Source organism: Ahaetulla prasina, chromosome 6 (assembly GCF_028640845.1).
Source record: "Ahaetulla prasina isolate Xishuangbanna chromosome 6, ASM2864084v1, whole genome shotgun sequence".
Taxonomy (NCBI): Eukaryota; Metazoa; Chordata; class Lepidosauria; order Squamata; family Colubridae; genus Ahaetulla; species Ahaetulla prasina.
In genome coordinates, this window is record NC_080544.1 from 56,951,231 (window position 1) to 56,969,886 (window position 18,656).

Sequence of the window (18,656 nt, forward strand, 5' to 3'; positions counted from 1 at the left end):
GTTCATTGCATAATCAATTTAGATTCCAGTCCTGGGTCTGAATATTAGCTTCACAAGCTCAATATGACTTATTTATGTTTTGAATTTTTGTTGTTGTTGTTATTGACATTTTAAAAATTGTGCTGGGAATCTTTTAAAGGACAGGCTGTAATTCAAGTAAATAAAAAGTCAAATACACAAGCAGGATTGTAGTTTGAGAGTTGGATAAGAATGTGTTCTTTGTATATTGCTTTAGTTGATTTAACATGCAGGTGGATTTCTATGCTGCTCACTGTTTTCTACATTTCCTTGTTTCAGAAAGGCTGTTCATAAAAACTGTGATATATAATAGAATGAAATAATAAGATAGCCTTAAGCAAATCATCATCATTTGTCCTTCCGCTAGTCTCCCTTTCTTATAATCATATGCTGACATTTAAATAAAATGTCTGTGAGAGTGTGGAAATAAGGGAAGACTTCCTGAGAAAAAACATGACAAACCTGTTGTAGTCATATATATATGTTTATATATACATATTGTATATGTTTTATACATATTATTCTATGTATCATAAAAAGGGCAATTATGAAATCAGATGGGTTGAAAGGTTTCCCCTGTCCAATCATTTCTGACTCTAGGATACAGTACTCTTATCCGTTTCTTAGCCGAGGGAACCAGCATTGTCCAAAGACATTTTCTGTGATCATGTAGCCATTATGACTATACAATGAAGCACATAGAATGCTGTTACCTTCTCACCAAAGTAGTACCTATTTATCTACTTGCATTTGCATGTTATTGAACTGCTAGGCAAATAGGAACTAATGCAATAACAGGAGCTCACCCCATCTTGCAGCACTCAGGTCTCAAACCTGGGCTTTCAGCTTTCCAGCTAACAAATTCAGAGTCTTTAACTGCTGAGCCATCGTACCATCTTACTGCAAAGTAAAGTATTTTGTTATAATGCTGCTTCTTCTCTAAGTCTATTAACACATTCCAGTATAATCTATGACTTTTTTTAAAAAAAATCATGATTGTATATGTACTGCTATGATTCTGATGGGCATTTGAAAATGGGATTGCTTGCTATTCTGCTTTCTGGTATTATATAATTTTTTTCAGGTGTCTTTGTCAGACTTTGAGATAGATCAGGCTAGGATAACAAATATTCTAATATTAATACCATCTTTTTATAGGATTGTAGTAGCGGACATAATCTTGCCATGTGGCTCCCCTGTACCTGTCTTTATCTATAAGGGGGTCAAGGTAATTTGGGAGGATCAAGTCTACAATGTTTTCTCAAATTACATTTCTGCTTTGGACTCAGATTTCATTTAAATGAAAACTGTGGCTCTTCCTCCTGTTCCACAAGGTTACTCTGACAGCCCATGACACTTTTCTAGTTTATTTGCTATTCTAAGTTCTTTGTAAACCTCTGAAAAATGTTCAATAAAAGAAAAAAAGAATCCATTCAAAAGAAACATGGATGCCTGTGAAAAATACACCTGAATTATATTTTTTTAATTATTACTATCAGCAGCAAACAATCATCTAGTGATTACTTTTGGATAAGCCAGCAACAGAATCCTTTATTCAGCAAAAAGTATAGTAGAAGTGAAAAGAAACTCACCACAGATGTCGAATAGGCATTGATGTGTGTTTCATGGCCACAAGTGCTCCACCCCAATCAAGGAACCATACATTGTATTCTTCCTCGAAGATCTACAAATCAGAAAGGCATAGTATGAACTGTGCATTCCTTCCAAGAAATGTGAAATAAATATATTACAGAAAAACTGTTTATTGAGCCTGATGAAAAAATTACCTGTCTCCAGGAATTTCCACCATCTGAAGAAACAAACATGCCAATCTCAGTGTATGACAATTCTGTACCCACATTGCCTGAAATGCAAGAAGATAAATACAAATAAGCTTCTATGTGGCTTAAGAAGAATGACATATTTCACTAGCAGAAAAACAGTTGAAAAATTGTATCTAAAAATTTCTATTGTGTTAATTTGGATAATATTGCAAAACCAGGATGGGATAAATAAAAGGAATGAGTACATATAAATGTAGAGCTACCTAACTGAAAGATTTGTCTCATAGATTTATGTTTGCACTGAGTAATTCCAGGGTTTATTTGCAATGGGGTTACGCTAGTCTTAAAGGGCTTCATTATTTTTTTGGAACAAAGCACACCTTCAAAACTTTGACTTAAATTCTTTGTTAAACAGATCAAGTGTGTCTTTTATTTGGATCTCATTCATTTACATATTCCTGTTCCATCAAAGATAAAATATGGAATATACTCAGATCTAGGTGGTCCTAACACGCACAGAACTTCAATTTAATTGAATAGGAGACAATTTAGCCCTACCCAAACTTCAGTTAGTTCCTATCTGAACCAGATACTACAACAGAATGTCAACAGCCTCTCCTGGTTGGCCTATAGTTAAACCATATAACTGGGTATCATTCGTATATTATTTATACTGAACCCCAAACTGATAAATGATGTCACACAGTTGTTTAATGTAGATGTTGCAAGTTGCAATCTTTCCCTGCACCCATTTCCAAATTTGGCCTCAGAGGAAGAAATAGAACTACCATAAGAAAATGATCTCTATTTTCAACCCCCAAAGTGAACCCTACATGATGCATGGTCAATCGTATCAAAAATAGCTGAGATATCAAAGATCACAAGGGTGAGAAACTAACTCTATCCCAACTCTACCATTGGTCATTTAAAAACATGTTAAAGCTGTATCTATCCTGGACTGAAATTAGTTTAGATAATCTGCTTTCACATTCTCAGAAAATTATTAAAAAAAGAACCAAGGAAACTATCTGCAACTCAATTTAAATAAAGTTTCCTAAATTATATGTCTGATGGGAAAACCAACTTTTGGAAGTTATTACTTCACCATAAGAAAATATGGCTAAATGAAAACTAGCTTCTTCTGTTTTGTTTTATATTAAAAATGAAAGAAAGATAAAGTCAACTCCCAACTTTTATCACTTCAGAGCAGGCAAAACAAATACACACTAATGAAAATGTTAATTGAGCATCTGACATTTAATGTTGGAAAATGAAGAATGAAACCCAGATGCAGCTTGACACATTCCTACTAGTGAGTAAAAGGTACAGCATGCCAACTTGCAAAAATACATAATATTGCACAAAAAAAATAATCTGAAATTTAAGGGTTATGATTGATACAAAAAGTCATATGAAAAGTTCTTGATAGAAACTATTAAACTGCATCATTTCATTATTTTAATGAATAAACTTCAAGAATTGTTACTTGCATAAAAATTTAGCAGGGACTATTAGAGGCTTCTGAATGTACTGCTTTTTTAATAGAATATATTTTTTTATTGGCCAAATATGATTGGACACGCAAGGAATTTGTCTTGGAGCATATGCTCTCAGAGTACATAAAACAAAAGATACCTTCATCAAGGTACAACACTTACAACACTTAATGATAGTTATAGGGTACAAATTTAACCCTCAAGTTGGCCATTATAGGTAGGAAGCTGTAAGCAATTCATTCATTGTGAGTCTGAATCTTTGGTATACCTCTATCAAATATGCTCTTATTTAGAGAGAAAATTTATTCCTAGTAAATAAGAGTTCTGTTCATTATGGATTTCATTACTAATTTAGTGATTGCTTAATAAAAAGTATCACTAACCTTTTCCCTCTGGAATTCTTGAATAAAGAAGACACTCTTATACTTTATAAATTATGCAAAGAGAAGCTTATTTATGGTGCATACCATGTATTTTATTTCAATAACTGTCTAAAACTGTCTGAACTGTCTGTTCAGTTGAGTCTGCTGATAATTTTGAAAGTGTTTTCAAGTGTACAATCCCTTTTGCATCCCTCTAAGAAATACCACATTGCACATAGAATGCAGATAACCAAAGTTTTTTTCTGATACATATGTAGACAAGAAGTTCTTCCTAATGTTAACTTCTGCCTATCTTCATAAGCAAAGGGCAGTTTTCTTGTTTGGAAAGAAGAACATAACAAATGGATGAGTGTAAGGAGAAGTTCTTTTTCGAGGTTTGATTCAGCTGTGATTGTAGATCAAATTACAGATTTTTTTCTGTGTATTTCCATAGTTCAGAGGATTACATTTTAATAAATACACAATTTAAATTGATTCCAATTTCTCACTATATGTCAAATCTAACAAATCTCACTATGTGTCAAATCTATTGTATTGTATTGTACCAACCTGTCTTCCATTGAGGATCTATATACTGAATGAGTCAGAAAGAGTGCTATGAAAATATTTACAGACCCCTCGCATCCTGGACATAAATTGTTTCAACTCCTACCCTCAAAAAATGACACTATAGAGCACTGCAAGCCAGAACAACTAGACCCAAGAAGTTTTTACCTGAATGCCATCACCCTGCTAAATAAATAATTCCCTCAACACTGTCAAACTATTACTAAGTCTGCATTACTATTAATCTTACTATCACTCATCTCCTCCCACTTATGACTGTATGACTAACTTTGTTGCATGCATCCTTATAATTTATATTGATTGTTTCCTAGTATGATTTGATTCCTTATTTGTACCCAATGACTATCATTAAGTGTTGTACTTTAGGATTATTGATGAATGTATATTTTCTTTTTATGTACACTGAAAGCATATGCACCAAAGACAAATTCCTTGTGTGTCCAATCACACTTGGCCAATAAAGAATTGTATTCTATTATATTTTATTGTATAGAGAACTTTGTAGCTTGTAGGTATCTTGTCTTTTTAAATTCAGATTATATTTATAAATTATTAATATTTTTAAATATAGATTACTGGTATAAGGGAAACATGGACAACAGATAATATTATCATCATCATTCTAGCCATTGTCTATCCACTGAAGGCTTCTTCTGCATGTTTCCAACCAATGAGGTCTTGAGCTTACTTTTGCCAGTTGGACATCATATACTTGCTGATGTCATTGCTCCATCTTACATTAGGTCTCTTTTTTGGACATTTTATCAAGTGGAATTCATTCTATGACTGCCTTAGCCCACCTGCCATTAATTAATTGTAGTTGTATAATTATATAACGTAATATAGTACAGTTATATAATGCATCGTCATCCAGAAAATATCATATTAGAAAGCCAATCTGGTAATACTAGTTGGTTTGAGAAATCTATCATCTTATCAATCCATTGCTACTTCTTAGATTGAGCATTATACTACTACCTTGTTGCTGCCCAATCTAGTAAAAAACACTTGTTTACACTTTAAGCCTGAGCATGGAACAGCTATATGCAAATTTATTGTGGGCATTAATGTAATAGGATAATAACTGAGGCTCCTATAAACAGCAATATGCCAGCTGTCTGACATTTCTGGGGAATTGCAGAAGACATGCCAAGGTATAAATATAAGTTATCTATAGTGACAATAATTCAACAATTTTTTATAACCTTGGACATTTCTTGCTGAACTAAACATGCTGGGTACCCTGCATCAAGCTGGTTGATGATGGCCACCCTGATGAGAGAGCCTACTGTGAGCAGGCAAGTGCAGATATACAGGTGCTATGATGGCTATCAGGTTAATTATTAAGGCCTGGGCACTGCGGGCATTTTAACGTTATTACAGAATGTTATTAGAATCATGTGATCAGTTAAAGATAGGCTTTATTGAAAAGCACAGAACATTAAATACATGGCAATGAAGTGTTTCCAAGTTCTTTTTGATAAGGGAAAAAGCAGTCCATCAATTATGAGTAATAACTCTTAAGTTCCAGTCATGTGTACTGTACAACTATTGCTAATTCCCTTGCCATGCAGCTTTATTGTAAGAGAATGTCCCAAAGTATGCACAATAGTTGCCAGTCACGCCATTTCCAAACCATAACAAACCTAGTACAAAGTTTACATAATATTGATTAAGAATAGGAACACATTACACCACAGCAATCCTCCTTAGCACATGGTGGTGCTTCTAAGAAACTATGCTACTGAATAATAGCAATAGCACTTAGACTTATATACTGCTTCACAATGCTTTTACTGCCCTCTCTAAGTAGTTTACAGAGTCAGCATATTGTCCCCAACAACCTGGGTTCTCATTTTACCCACCTCAGAAGTCAATCTTGAGCAGCTGGGACTTGAACTGCCAAACTGCTAGCAATCAGCAGTCAGCAGAAGTAGCCTGCAGTACTGCACTCTAACCATTGCTCCACCACAGCTCTAATAATAGTCTGAGGGGGAGATTTTCTTTCTGTATTCTGTAAATTTACATGATTTCAAAAGAAATAATGATAATATCATAATCCAACATATGTGTATTATAAAAATGTATTGTTTCAAAATAGCCGTTTGCACAAACACCTGGTTATATTTATTGCTTTTTTATTATCCCTGTATATCCCTATATATCACTTTTCCAGGATTTACCTCCAATTTTCAATATGACACTGGTGATTTAGTATGAAGTCAGTGCAGGCCAATAGGCTAAAGTAAGAGTACAAGAGTGTGGAGGAGTGCATATAAAGATCAGTCTGATGCATGGATTGATGCTATTTCACAGATAACAATGGTCTACAAATTTTGGGAAATTATCGACCTCCGAGATAAAATGTATTTTGATTAGATGGATTAGAAAACAGTTGATAAAGGTGCTGGTTGGCTAAAGTTTTCAAAATATTTCTCAATAAAGATTTATACACAGGTGAGTATATTTGCTTACAAGGGAGGGAGGTGTCTAATGATCATGATGCCTTATAACCTTGACAAGGTACGGTAGAACAATAAAAATGGTACCACGCGGAAATTTATAAATTTATCTTAACAGACATATATATACATTTAGTTTAAAATATAATTTAGTATATAACAACAGAGTTGGAAGGGACCTTGGAGGCCTTGGAGGCCTTCTAGTCCAACCCCCTGCCCAGGCAGGAAACCCTACACCCTCTCAGATAGTTATCCAACATTTTCTTAAAAATTTCCAGTGTTGGAGCATTCACAACTTCTGCAGGCAAGTCGTTCCACTTATTAATTGTTCTAACTGTCAGGAAATTTCTCCTTAGTTCTAAGTTGCTTCTTTCCTTGATCAGTTTCCACCCATTGCTTCTTGTTCTACCCTCAGGTGCTTTGGAGAACAGCCCGACTCCCACTTCTCTGTGGCAGCCCCTGAGATATTGGAACACAGCTATCATGTCTCCCCTAGTCCTTCTTTTTTATTAAACTAGACATACCGAGTTCCTGCAACCGTTCTTCATATGTTTTAGCGTCCAGTCCCCTAATCATCTTTGTTGCTCTTCTCTGCACTCTTTCTAGAGTCTCAGCATCTTTTTTACATCGTGGCCACCAAAACTGAATGCAGTATTCCAAGTGTGCCCCTACCAAGGCATTATAAAGTGGCACTAACACTTCACGTGATCTTGATTCTATTCCTCTGTTTATGCAGCCCAGAACTGTGTTGGCTTTTTTAGCAGCTGCTGCACACTGCTGGCTCATATCTAAATGGTTATCCACTAGGACTCCGAGATCCCTCTCACAGGTACTACTATTGAGCAAGGTACCACATATATGGTACCTGTGCATTTTGTTTTTTGTTTTTTGCCTAAATGTAGAACCTTACTTTTTTCACTGTTAAATTTCATTTTGTTAGATAGCGCCCAATGTTCTAGTCTGTCAAGATCCTTCTGTAACTCTAGCCTATCTTCTGGAGTGTTGGCTATTCCTGCCAGCTTGGTGTCATCTACAAATTTGATGAGTTCCCCATCTATCCCCTTGTCCAAGTCATTGATGAAAATGTTGAAGAGTACTGGGCCTAAAACAGAGCCTTGGGGTATACTGCATACTTCCCTCCATGTGGATGTAGTTCCATTGAGGACTACACGTTGAGTGCGGTTGGTCAGCCAGTTACGAATCCATCTGGTGGTGGTGCTGTCTAACCCACATTTTTCTACTTTATCTAGTAGTAGGTTATGGTCTACTTTTATCAAATGCTTTACTGAAGTCCAAGTAAATTATATTGACAGCATTCCTCTGGTCTACTAACTTTGTCACTTTGTCAAAGAATGCAATAAGATTAGTCTGGCATGATCTGTTTTTGACAAACCCACGTTGGCTTTTGGTTATTACTTTGTTTGCTTCTAGGTGTTTGGTGATTCGTTGCTTGGTTATCTTTTCCAGAATCTTCCATGGTATTGAGGTCAGGCTGATAGGTCTGTAGTTTCCTGGATCTGTTTTTTTCCTTTTTTGAAGATGGGAACTACATCAGCTCTTTTCCAGTCCTCTGGCAGTTCCCCTGTGCTCCAGGATCTTTGAAAGATATAGTTCGTCTGCCAGTTCCTTCAGAACCTTGGGGTGTAATCCATCCGGTCCTTGTGATTTGAACTCGTCTAGAATAGACAGATGTTCACTTACCATTTTCTTCCCTATTTTAACTTGTGTTCCTAATCTGTTTTTTGTGATGCTGTTTTTGATAGGTTGGATTGTTTTTTCCTTTTGTGTTTTTTTTGTATTCAAGGAATATGTGTTCCTTGATTAGATTCCAGGAATATGAACAGCAAAAAATGAACAAAACTCTCAAATATAGACTAAAGCCATAGCAAGCAGGTAGAGGTTAAACATACAGCAGTCTAAAAAATTTTCAGATTAAAATACCCAGAATAAATCATCATAACTTGGGACCAAAATACTATGAAACAGGTACCAAGAACATCTCTATAGGCTGGACATTTCATACTTGAGTGACAAAATTGACCAAACCTCAAACTTTATTGCTATATAGTGTATTTATAATACATAAATTCTTTGTAGAAGAGCTTTAGCAGAATTCCAGTTATGGATAGGCTGGGGAAAGACCCTCCTGGTATTCAAAGCAGGAATTTTGGAGGAAATACCAATAGAGAGTGAGTGAGTGAATGTATGTGTGTATGAGTGAATTAAATAGTCTGGAAATGTAGCCATATAAAGATTGGAGATCTCCAATGGAGATGGTGAGTTGTAGTCCTGTTGTAGGAACAAAGCCAACTGGATGACCTTGGGCCAGCCACTCTCTTTCAACCCTAGAAAGAAGGCCCTGGAAAATCGCTTCCAAAATCTTGCAAGAAAACTCCAGAGACTTGTCCAGATCATCACCAAAAGTAAAAAAAAAAGAACAAATCTGACTTGAAGGCACTCAATAATTAAATAAATTAATAAAGAAATAATAAATAAACAAAGCTCTGCCTATAGCTGTTCTTCCCCAGAAATGTTCAAATGCAGCTAACATTATTCTGTCAGCTATACTTGGGAAGCAGGCATATATTTGAAAAGAACAGGAACAACTAAATAAAGCCATTTTATTTACCTGTAGCAACCAGAAGTCCAGGGACTGTCTCTTTGCTTGAAATGCTGCCTGAAGTATAAGGGTTTTCAGGGACTTGCAAATGTAAGTGCAAGGAACAGAAAGGCTGAAAAAATTGAGAAATTGTAATATATTGTTGTTGATAAATCGACCTTGAGAATATAGACTAATCTATCCTCTTGATATCAAAGTTCAAATTTTCTTCATTCAAAAATAGTATTATCCACAACAGCAACAGCAACAGCAACAATTCATTTCCAAAAATAAATTATTATTGCTGCTTATGTGGGTTTACGCATGAAGGTAACATGAAAGGCATTCTGGTTTCTGAATATATTATGGAAATAATTCCAAAAATCTCCTTCTCTACAAACTTGCTAGACATCCAGTATTATTCAAGAGCTTTCTTTTCATGGATTTTTAGTTGCAACGCAGATAGCAGTTCAGATCATATGGTATAATTTGTTTCCGGTTTGACTTTAGAAAAATAAAATTACTAAATCACTTTGCTTTCTATAGTTGGAAACATAGCACTGTATAATTAAAAATTTTTCAGGCCCTCTTTCTGTAGAAAGCAATGAAATTTAAGATAAATTCACAGCCTGTTATTAAATGTCCGTAATGTTTCCTTGAATAATTTTTTTGGGGGGAACAGAGAACCATTAACTGTACAGGGTTGAATTTCAAGGAAATATTCCTTAGACATCAATAAATTTTCTATTTGGGCTTGGGAAATTGACCCAAAAAATTAGAGCTTGGAAATTTTCCATCACTGACCAGCAGACAATGAATGGGATCCCCTGTAAGGTCAGAATCTGGAGCCTGTAGCAAACGCCAGTCTCTTCCTTTGTTATAGGTGATGAATGTTTTTATTTGGTCTTCTACTTTTTTGTTAGCCAGCAATATGCCTTTGATCCCTGCTACCTAGGAAAAATGATAAGAAATGAAAAACCATATTGCATGATTAGGTAAAGACAAGACACAGCTAAGTAGTGCATAAGCATTTATTAAAAGTCTAAAGAATTGCTTAAAGCAAATGGATTCAACACAAGCAACCAAAAACTTTTAAAAAAAAATTTCTGAAAGCTATTTTTCAAAATGAAAATGTCCCTTGGATGCTCTATGTATTGCACAATCAATGGTATCAGAAAAATTCAAAACTTTGGGAGTTAAACAAGCAAAACAAGAGATAAACATATATAATACATCTATTATTCAAAGGGTAGCTTTCCATCCATTGTGGGCATCTAAATGTCAATATAATCATCTGGCAGACAACGGCAAATATCTGTCCTCTAGCAGGAACGCTTTCAGGTCATAAAGAAATCATATGAATTTTTTAAAATAAAATTTGAAAGGAATATCAATTGACTCATTTTTTCTTGGCAATATATTTTACTGGAAAACCATTTCATTCAGGAAACTTGCTAAATAAAATTAAAAGCTTTACATAGTCTGAAGCCAATTAATTCAGAATTACATCTCTACTGCATAACCTCAAACTCCATCTAATCCAGAATTAACTAACGTAGGGACCACAGACTTCCTGAAAATGTTTGCGTGAAAAGCACTGTCCGTGAAACCTCAGATATTCTTGTCCAATTGACGAGCAGTTGATCATAATGATCAAGAGGTAATGCAGCATTGATTTTAAGAAGGAAAAAATATATCATCTATCATGAATCAGATGATTACAGAGTTTACCACCATTAACAATGAAAAACAAGCAACATTAGTCAGATTTAAAAGGATAGAAAATACTTTCCCTTTTGCAATAAATCTGCTGATTTATTTATTTATTTATTTATTTATTTATTTATTTATTTATTTATTTATTTATTTATTTATTTAGTATTTGGCATATCATACATATCATAGCACTATATATTAACATTTCATTTAGATTAGTAAAACACTATTAAACATTAAAAAGATCTATGTTCAAATACCAATATCTAGGTCATCTAAGCATTGAAATGCAGCATTGGTTATGTTAAAAATAATAATCAGATACTGGACTATGCCCTCAGCTTATAGCCAGTCACGACTTTGTTTGAATTTGCAGCAGTCCAACTAGCACACAAGTAAATAATTCAACAGGATTCATGTAAAAAAAGAAAGAAACTTCTTTATATACAGTAATATAAAGCATGATGCATGTATACAATAACCATGCAGCAGAAGCCAGAACCAGAATCCAGAAGCACAGAAGCAATAGAATCACAGAAGCAGTCTTATATATATTGTATACAGATTAACAAACTTAATGACTCGAGATCTATCCCACCACTAAAAGAATCTAACAGCAAAGAAAATAATGATGAAAAAAGTTAAAGCAAACCTCTTTAACACATTCTTTGGTTCAGTCTTTGTTAACAGTAATGGCTCATACCCAACATTCCCCAACCACACCAACAACGACCTAACATATATAGATTTCACTGAAGAAAATGTTGAAAAAGCTCTTCGCAAACTGAAACCATCCCTATCTATAGGACCTGATGGACTATGTGCATACTTCTTAAAAAAGCTTTCCACTAATATAGCAGAACCCCTAAGCATAATCTTTGGAAAAGTCTTCATGACCAGTTCCCTTCCCAAACTTTGGTCACTAGCCACAGTCATCCCTGTCTTCAAAAAAGGAGACCCCAGCTTAGTTGAAAATTACAGACCAATCTCTCTATGCTGTGTTACCTGTAAAGTTAGGGAATCTATCATCAACCAATCCATTATCCTCCACCTACAAACAAACAATCTATTCTCTAATAAACAATTTGGTTTCAGAAAAAAATTATTATGTAACTTACAACTTCTTCACTGCAAAAACATATGGACTACAAATCTTGATCAAGGCAAAACAATAGATGCAATTTACATAGACTTCTGTAAAGCTTTTGACTCAGTGGTACATGACAAACTTCTCCTAAAACTAAAATCCTAGAGCATCTCCGGACCCCTCCACAATTGGATAACAGCGTTCCTGTCAAACAGACAACAAGTGGTCAAAATAGGCAGTGCCCTATCAAATCCTGTTCCTGTCAATAGTGGCGTTTCCCAAGGCAGTGTTCTTGGACCAACACTCTTCATATTATACATTAATGATCTCTGTGACCATATTAAAAGTAATTGTGTTCTCTTCGCTGACGATGTCAAAATATTTAACATTACCAACAATACAGCTACCCTTCAAAAAGACCTTGACTTTGTGGCAGAATGGTCAAAAACTTGGCAAATCCAAATCTCAACCAGCAAATGCTCTGTCTTACACATTGGAAAAAAGAATCAGAACACTAAATACAAGCTTGATGGACATGACCTTGTAGATGACCCTCACTCCATCAAAGACCTTGGAGTTTTCATATCAAATGATCTAAGTGCCAAAGCCCACCGCAACTACATCGCAAAAAAGGCTTTAAGAGTTGTAAGCCTAATCTTACATAGCTTCTTCTCCAGAAACACTACACTACTAACCAGAGCTTATAAAACATTTGCTAGACCACCAATCTGGAACCCATACCGCATCTCTGACATTAATACAATTGAACACGTCCAGAAATATTTTACAAGAAGAGTTCTCCACTCCTCTGAATACAACAAAATACCTTATACTTGAAATCTTGAGTTTAGAAAACTTAGAACTCCGCCGCCTTTGACAGGACCTTTGTTTAACTCGTATAATCATCTATTGCAATGTCTTTCCTATTGAAGACTATTTCAGCTTCAATCACAACAATACAAGAGCAAACAATAGATTTAAACTTAATGTTAACCGGTTCAATCTTGATTGCAGAAAATATGACTTCTGTAACAGAGTTGTTAATGCTTGGAACACACTACCTGACTCTGTGGTCTCTTCCCATAATCCCAAAAGCTTTAACCAAAAACTTTCTACTATTGACCTCACCCCATTCCTAAGAGGGTCTGTAGCCCTCACCACAGGGAGATGGAGCCAGTTCGGTGGTTCAGTCCCAGGCGCCTGATGGAACCGAGTAGGTTCCTGATGGAGCTTGGGCTGATTCCTGAGGAACTGGCCCACGAGTCGGCTGAAGAACTCATTGCCGCCTGGGAAAGGGCGGCGGCAGGGGCTTTGGACCGCATCGTGCCTATGCGGCCTCTGCCCCGGCGCTGCTCTCGACCGGCACCTTGGTTTACTGAAGAGCTGAGAGAGATGAAGCACCGGAAAAGACGCCTTGAGAGCGCTTGGAGAGCCAGCCGTTCCGAATCTGACCGAACACTAGTGCCACATATTCAGGCCTATCTAGTGGCAATAGGGACGGCAAAGCATGAATACTTTTCTGCCCTTATAGCTTCGGCAGATAATCACCCAGTCAACCTGTTTAGGGTGACGCGCTCCCTTCTGTTTCAGGGGGCGCGGGAGGACCCCTTACAGGGCCGAGCTGAGGAATTTGGAAGTTATCTGCAAGATAAAATCACTCAGATTCGGGACGAGTTGGGCACTGATTGGGTGGATCTAGGCGGGATGACGCAGGCACGTCTTGAGAACATTGTTTGAGCTGAGTTTGACTCTGTGACTCCCGATAACATGGACAGGATACTGGGGAGGCTGAATGCCACCACATGTTTATTGGACCCGTGTCCCTCCTGCCTGGTACTGGCCACCCAGGAGGTTACACGAGGCTGGCTCCAGAGAATTACCAGCACTTTTCAGATGGAGGGAGTCTTCCCTGCCACCTTGAAAGAGGCGGTGGTGAGGCCCCTCCTCAAGAAGCCCTCCCTGGACCCAGCTATTTTGGCTAATTATCGTCCTGTCTCCAACCTCCGCTTTCTGGCGAAGGTTGTTGAGAGTGTGGTGGCTTGGCAGCTCCCCTGGTACCTGGAGGAAACTGTTTATCTAGACCCGTGCCAGTCCTGCTTCAGGCCTGGGTACAGCACAGAGACGGCTTTGGTCGTGTTGGTTGATGATCTCTGGAGGGCACGGGATAGAGGTTGTCCTCTGTTCTTGTCCTGTTAGATTTGTCAGCGGCGTTCGATACCATCGACCATGGTATCTTGCTGCAGCGGTTGGGGGGTTTGGGAGTGGGAGGCACTGTTTTACAGTGGTTCTCCTCCTACCTATCCGACCATTCGCAGACGGTGTTGACAGGAGAGCAGAGATCGACCGCTAGGCAACTCACGTGTGGGGTGCCGCAGGGGTCAATTCTCTCACCCCTCCTGTTCAACATTTATATGAAGCCGCTGGGAGAGGTCATTCGTGGTTTTGGGGTGAGTTGTCAGCTGTATGCCGATGACACTCAGCTGTACATCTCCATCCCGAACCACCCCAACGAAGCCGTCGATGTGATGACTCGGTGTCTTGAAGCCATTCGGGTCTGGATGGGGACGAACAGGCTCTGACTCAACCCATCCAAGACGGAGTGGCTGTGGATGCCGGCAGCCCGGCACAGTCAGCTTACCCCATTGCTGACTGTGGGGGGCGAATCGTTGACCCCCAGGGAATCGGTGCACAATTTAGGTATTCTCCTGGACGTACGGCTGTCCTTAGAAGACCATTTGACGGCCGTCGCCAGGGGAGCTTTTTATCAGGGTTGCCTGATTCGCAATTGCGCCCTTTCCTGGACCAGGACTCGTTATGCACAGTCACTCATGCCCTTCGTCACTTCCCACCTGGATTACTGCAATACTCTCTACATGGGGCTCCCCTTGAAGAGCATCCAGAGGCTTCAACTGGTACAGAATGCGGCCGTGCGGGGGATTGAGGGAGCTCCTCGTAGCTCCCATGTAACACCTCTCCTGCGCGGGCTGCATTGGTTGCCGGTGGTCTTCCGGGTGCGCTTCAAGGTGTTGGTTATCACCTTTAAAGCGCTCCATGGCATCGGACCGGGATATTTACGGGACCGCCTGCTGCCGCCAGTTCCCTCGCATTGTCCGGTGCGTCCAGTACGCTCTCACAGGGAGGGCCTCCTTAGAGTGCCGTCAGCCAACCAATGGGAAGAACGTTCTTTGTGGGGGCCCCGGCTCTGTGGAATGAGCTGCTGGTGGGACTCCATCTTCTCCCTGATCTTCAGACATTTAAACGCAAGCTCAAGACTTTCTTTTTTCACCAATAATTGGGGATTTTAGCGGGTTTTTAACAGGGGTTTTATCTTTGTATTTTTATCTAATAGTTTTAAGTATACAGCAGTTTAATTAGATTTTTAATTTTGTTATGGTATTTTAAATGGTTTTTTGTATTATTGTCGTTTTATTTGCTGTACACCGCCCTGAGTCTTCGGAGAAGGGCGGTATAAAAATGTGAATAATAAATAAATAAATAAATAAGGGGCGTGCATAAGAGCACAAACATGCCTACTGTTCCTGTCCTATTGTGTCCTTTCATTATATCCAATTAATATAGTTATTACATACTTATGCTTATATATATGCTTATATATTATATAGTTACTTTCATGCTTATGCTTATATATACTATTGTGACTAAATAAATAAATAAATAAATAAATAAATAAATAAATAAATCAGTCAAGCTAAGCCACACCCAGGCTCCGAGCTACCTCACATGGCTCTCAGTCACCAAACAGTTCCCATTGGCTGACTTGTCGTTATGGCTATCCCAGCTCATAATTACACTGACAGACTTGATCTACTGTTTGACATGGGACCCTGCAGTCATACTGAGTCACATTGCTGGCAGCCAGATTACTCTGTAGATTTTCCTGGCTCTCAAAATACATGGCAATGAATCTGCTGAAAATCACCCATTTTACTGCAGTGAGGAGTCATATAAGCAGAGTTGCTAGGATTGCTAATCTTTGTGTTACTCCAAGAAATAGTATTCAAAATTGCTGAGGGAGAGAGAACTAAGAAGGGGAAGAGATTAATATATATATGAAGGTCTGAAGGGTGCATATGTGCATCAGTGTGTAGGTGCACAGTCGCAAGTCTTTGATCTAGCAGCTAGGGAAGATAGCCATTTATTTAGTGATGGCCACTATCAACTGAGCAGCTAATTTTGTAGCATAAAGGCAGGTCACTGTTTAATTTGACAATAGAATATCAGAATGATTACACATGTTTTCATATACTCTCATGTCATCTTACTGTTCAGAAGAGCAATACAATTGGATAATGCATTCTTTAGGATTCTTTACATAGATATAAATATGAACTGAAAAATGAGAATTCCAGAAATGAAACAATTTTTAACATATTGCAATATAGATTGGAGACACATGTGATATTTATGCAAGGAAAAAATGGAATTGTGAGAACTATACTGAAATATTGGTGTTTCTCCCAATAATGAAATTTTAAAAATCATTTAAATTAAAGGAAACACATAAGTCTTATATAAAGTTATTATCTTTTTAGTTAAGAGCTAACATACTCAATCTTGAAATATCTATGAAACATTCACAAAATTGCAAAAACATGCAAAAATATCCTAATATTTAAGAAAAAAAAATGTTACTGAGACTTGAGATACTACTGATCATCTGCTTGTTGTTGATTGCGGAATGGTTACAACAAGTGTAATTTATTTAGTAGTGGTAATTCTTTCACTTAGTGGCTGGGGTTATAGCAATTGTGTTCAGGGTGTTTCTGATCTTGGAGTTTATATTTTGAGACAACTGGTTGCCATAAAGATGCAAGCAGTGGAAGCAGGATCAGATCAATGACATAGCTGGATGCTGACTTGAGCAGAGCTCATTTTTTGTAGATCATGCACTACAATCAAAACTGCAAACAATATGAATTTTTAGTTATTTTCTTTCCTAACTGACTGTTGGTTTTAAGCTGCACTCATCTAAGCTACTAGATAAATTTATGCCTGTGGAAACTACCATCTGTAATTGAAAGGACTGTGGATTTTGAAATCTGGATTTAGAGAATTTCTATTTATTCTAGTCTTGAATAAGGTAACACTTTCTCAAAAAAATAAATAAATAAATAAAACAAAACAAAAAACAATAAAATCCAGGGAGCCTTTTAGATTCATGACTAGTACTCAAAGATAAGATTAGGGGCCGCGGTGTGGCTCAGGCTGTAAGACAGCCTGTTATTAAACACAGCTGCTTGCAATTACTGCAGGCTCAAGTCCCACCAGGCCCAAGGTTGACTCAGCCTTCCATCCTTTATAAGGTAGGTAAAATGAGGACCCAGATTGTTGGGGGGGGGCAATAAGTTGACTTTGTATATAAATATACAAATAGGATGAGACTATTGCCTTACACAATGTAAGCCGCCCTGAGTCTTCGGAGAAGGGCGGGATATAAATGTAAATAAATAAAAAAAAAAGATTGGGACCACAGCTTGCAGAATCTTTGAGAAATCCATCTTGTCTGCAAATTGCATCATTTCCTAGATCAGGAGGCCCTGATCACTGTCACACATATTTTGGTTGTATGTATCACTTCTTTTCTGTACTACTGCAATGTGGTCTATATGGTGCTGCCATTGAAGACCACCAGAAGCTGTAGCTGGTCAACTATATAGTGGATAACTAGTTATGGACATAGATTGGTGCACCCATACAACATCTCTACTTCATGATCTGTATTGATTACCAATGGGCTTCTGGGTACAATTCAAGGTGCTGGTATCTCCTTTAAAGTCCCTTGTGGCATACGGTCATGTTACTTTTGGGGCTCACCATCTCCTATCAGTTTTTCTCATCCAATAAGATCCAACAGGGTCAGAATACTCTGGCTCATGTCTCTTAAAAATGCCCTCTTCTGGTCATGCCTTCTCTGTTGCTGTGTTTCTACTATGGAATAGCATTCCTTCTTAGATATGGATGGCCCTGGCCCTGACTCTGCTTGCTTTAAAGAGCTGGCTTATTCCCCAAGAATCAGAGTCAAAAATTCATGACAATTGGTGGTGGGTTTTGGTACGTTTTAATTGTATTTTATAGTATCAACAATAATGAGTAATTTGGGGGCCAGGGATATTCTATATAAATCAAATAACCAAATGTTTGTTATTTATGTGACTTTTATAGCTGCAAATAAATAAATATATTTTTCATTTTGCATCTTGCTGAGATAGTTAACTGGCATATGAATTTTGAGGGGGGGAGCTAGGCCATTCTCCCCACCCCTCCACCCAAGCCCGGTGTTCAAAACAAACAAATACAGCTTTTTCAAGTCAAAATGTTCTGTCCAAATCTATAAGGTTAGGAGTAGGGTTAGAATTATAATAATAAGATATGGAATTGTTTGTTTTAATACTACCAAAGAAAAAGTGTGACCTGAACTTCCACATTTGCAATAGTTTCTCAGCACTCTGGTAAATCTCAAATTCTATACACTGTCAGTGTCCTGGAATTTTTGAAATGTTTCAAGGTTGACTAATCCATCCTT

The 18,656-nt window shown here is 37.5% G+C and overlaps 1 protein-coding gene across 1 annotated transcript in view; it reads right to left on the reverse strand.

Annotated features, from left to right (window-relative positions):
* The window catches only part of SORCS3 (sortilin related VPS10 domain containing receptor 3), a 603,184-nt gene that overhangs the window by 102,230 nt on the left and 482,298 nt on the right, over positions 1 to 18,656 (reverse strand). The window contains exons 10-13 of the mRNA XM_058189116.1: positions 10,114 to 10,260; positions 9,340 to 9,442; positions 1,806 to 1,882; positions 1,611 to 1,702 (exon numbers count right to left, since the gene is read on the reverse strand). Coding sequence (XP_058045099.1) covers positions 1,611 to 1,702; positions 1,806 to 1,882; positions 9,340 to 9,442; positions 10,114 to 10,260 — 419 coding nt within the window. The remainder of the gene's footprint in view (positions 1 to 1,610; positions 1,703 to 1,805; positions 1,883 to 9,339; positions 9,443 to 10,113; positions 10,261 to 18,656) is intronic.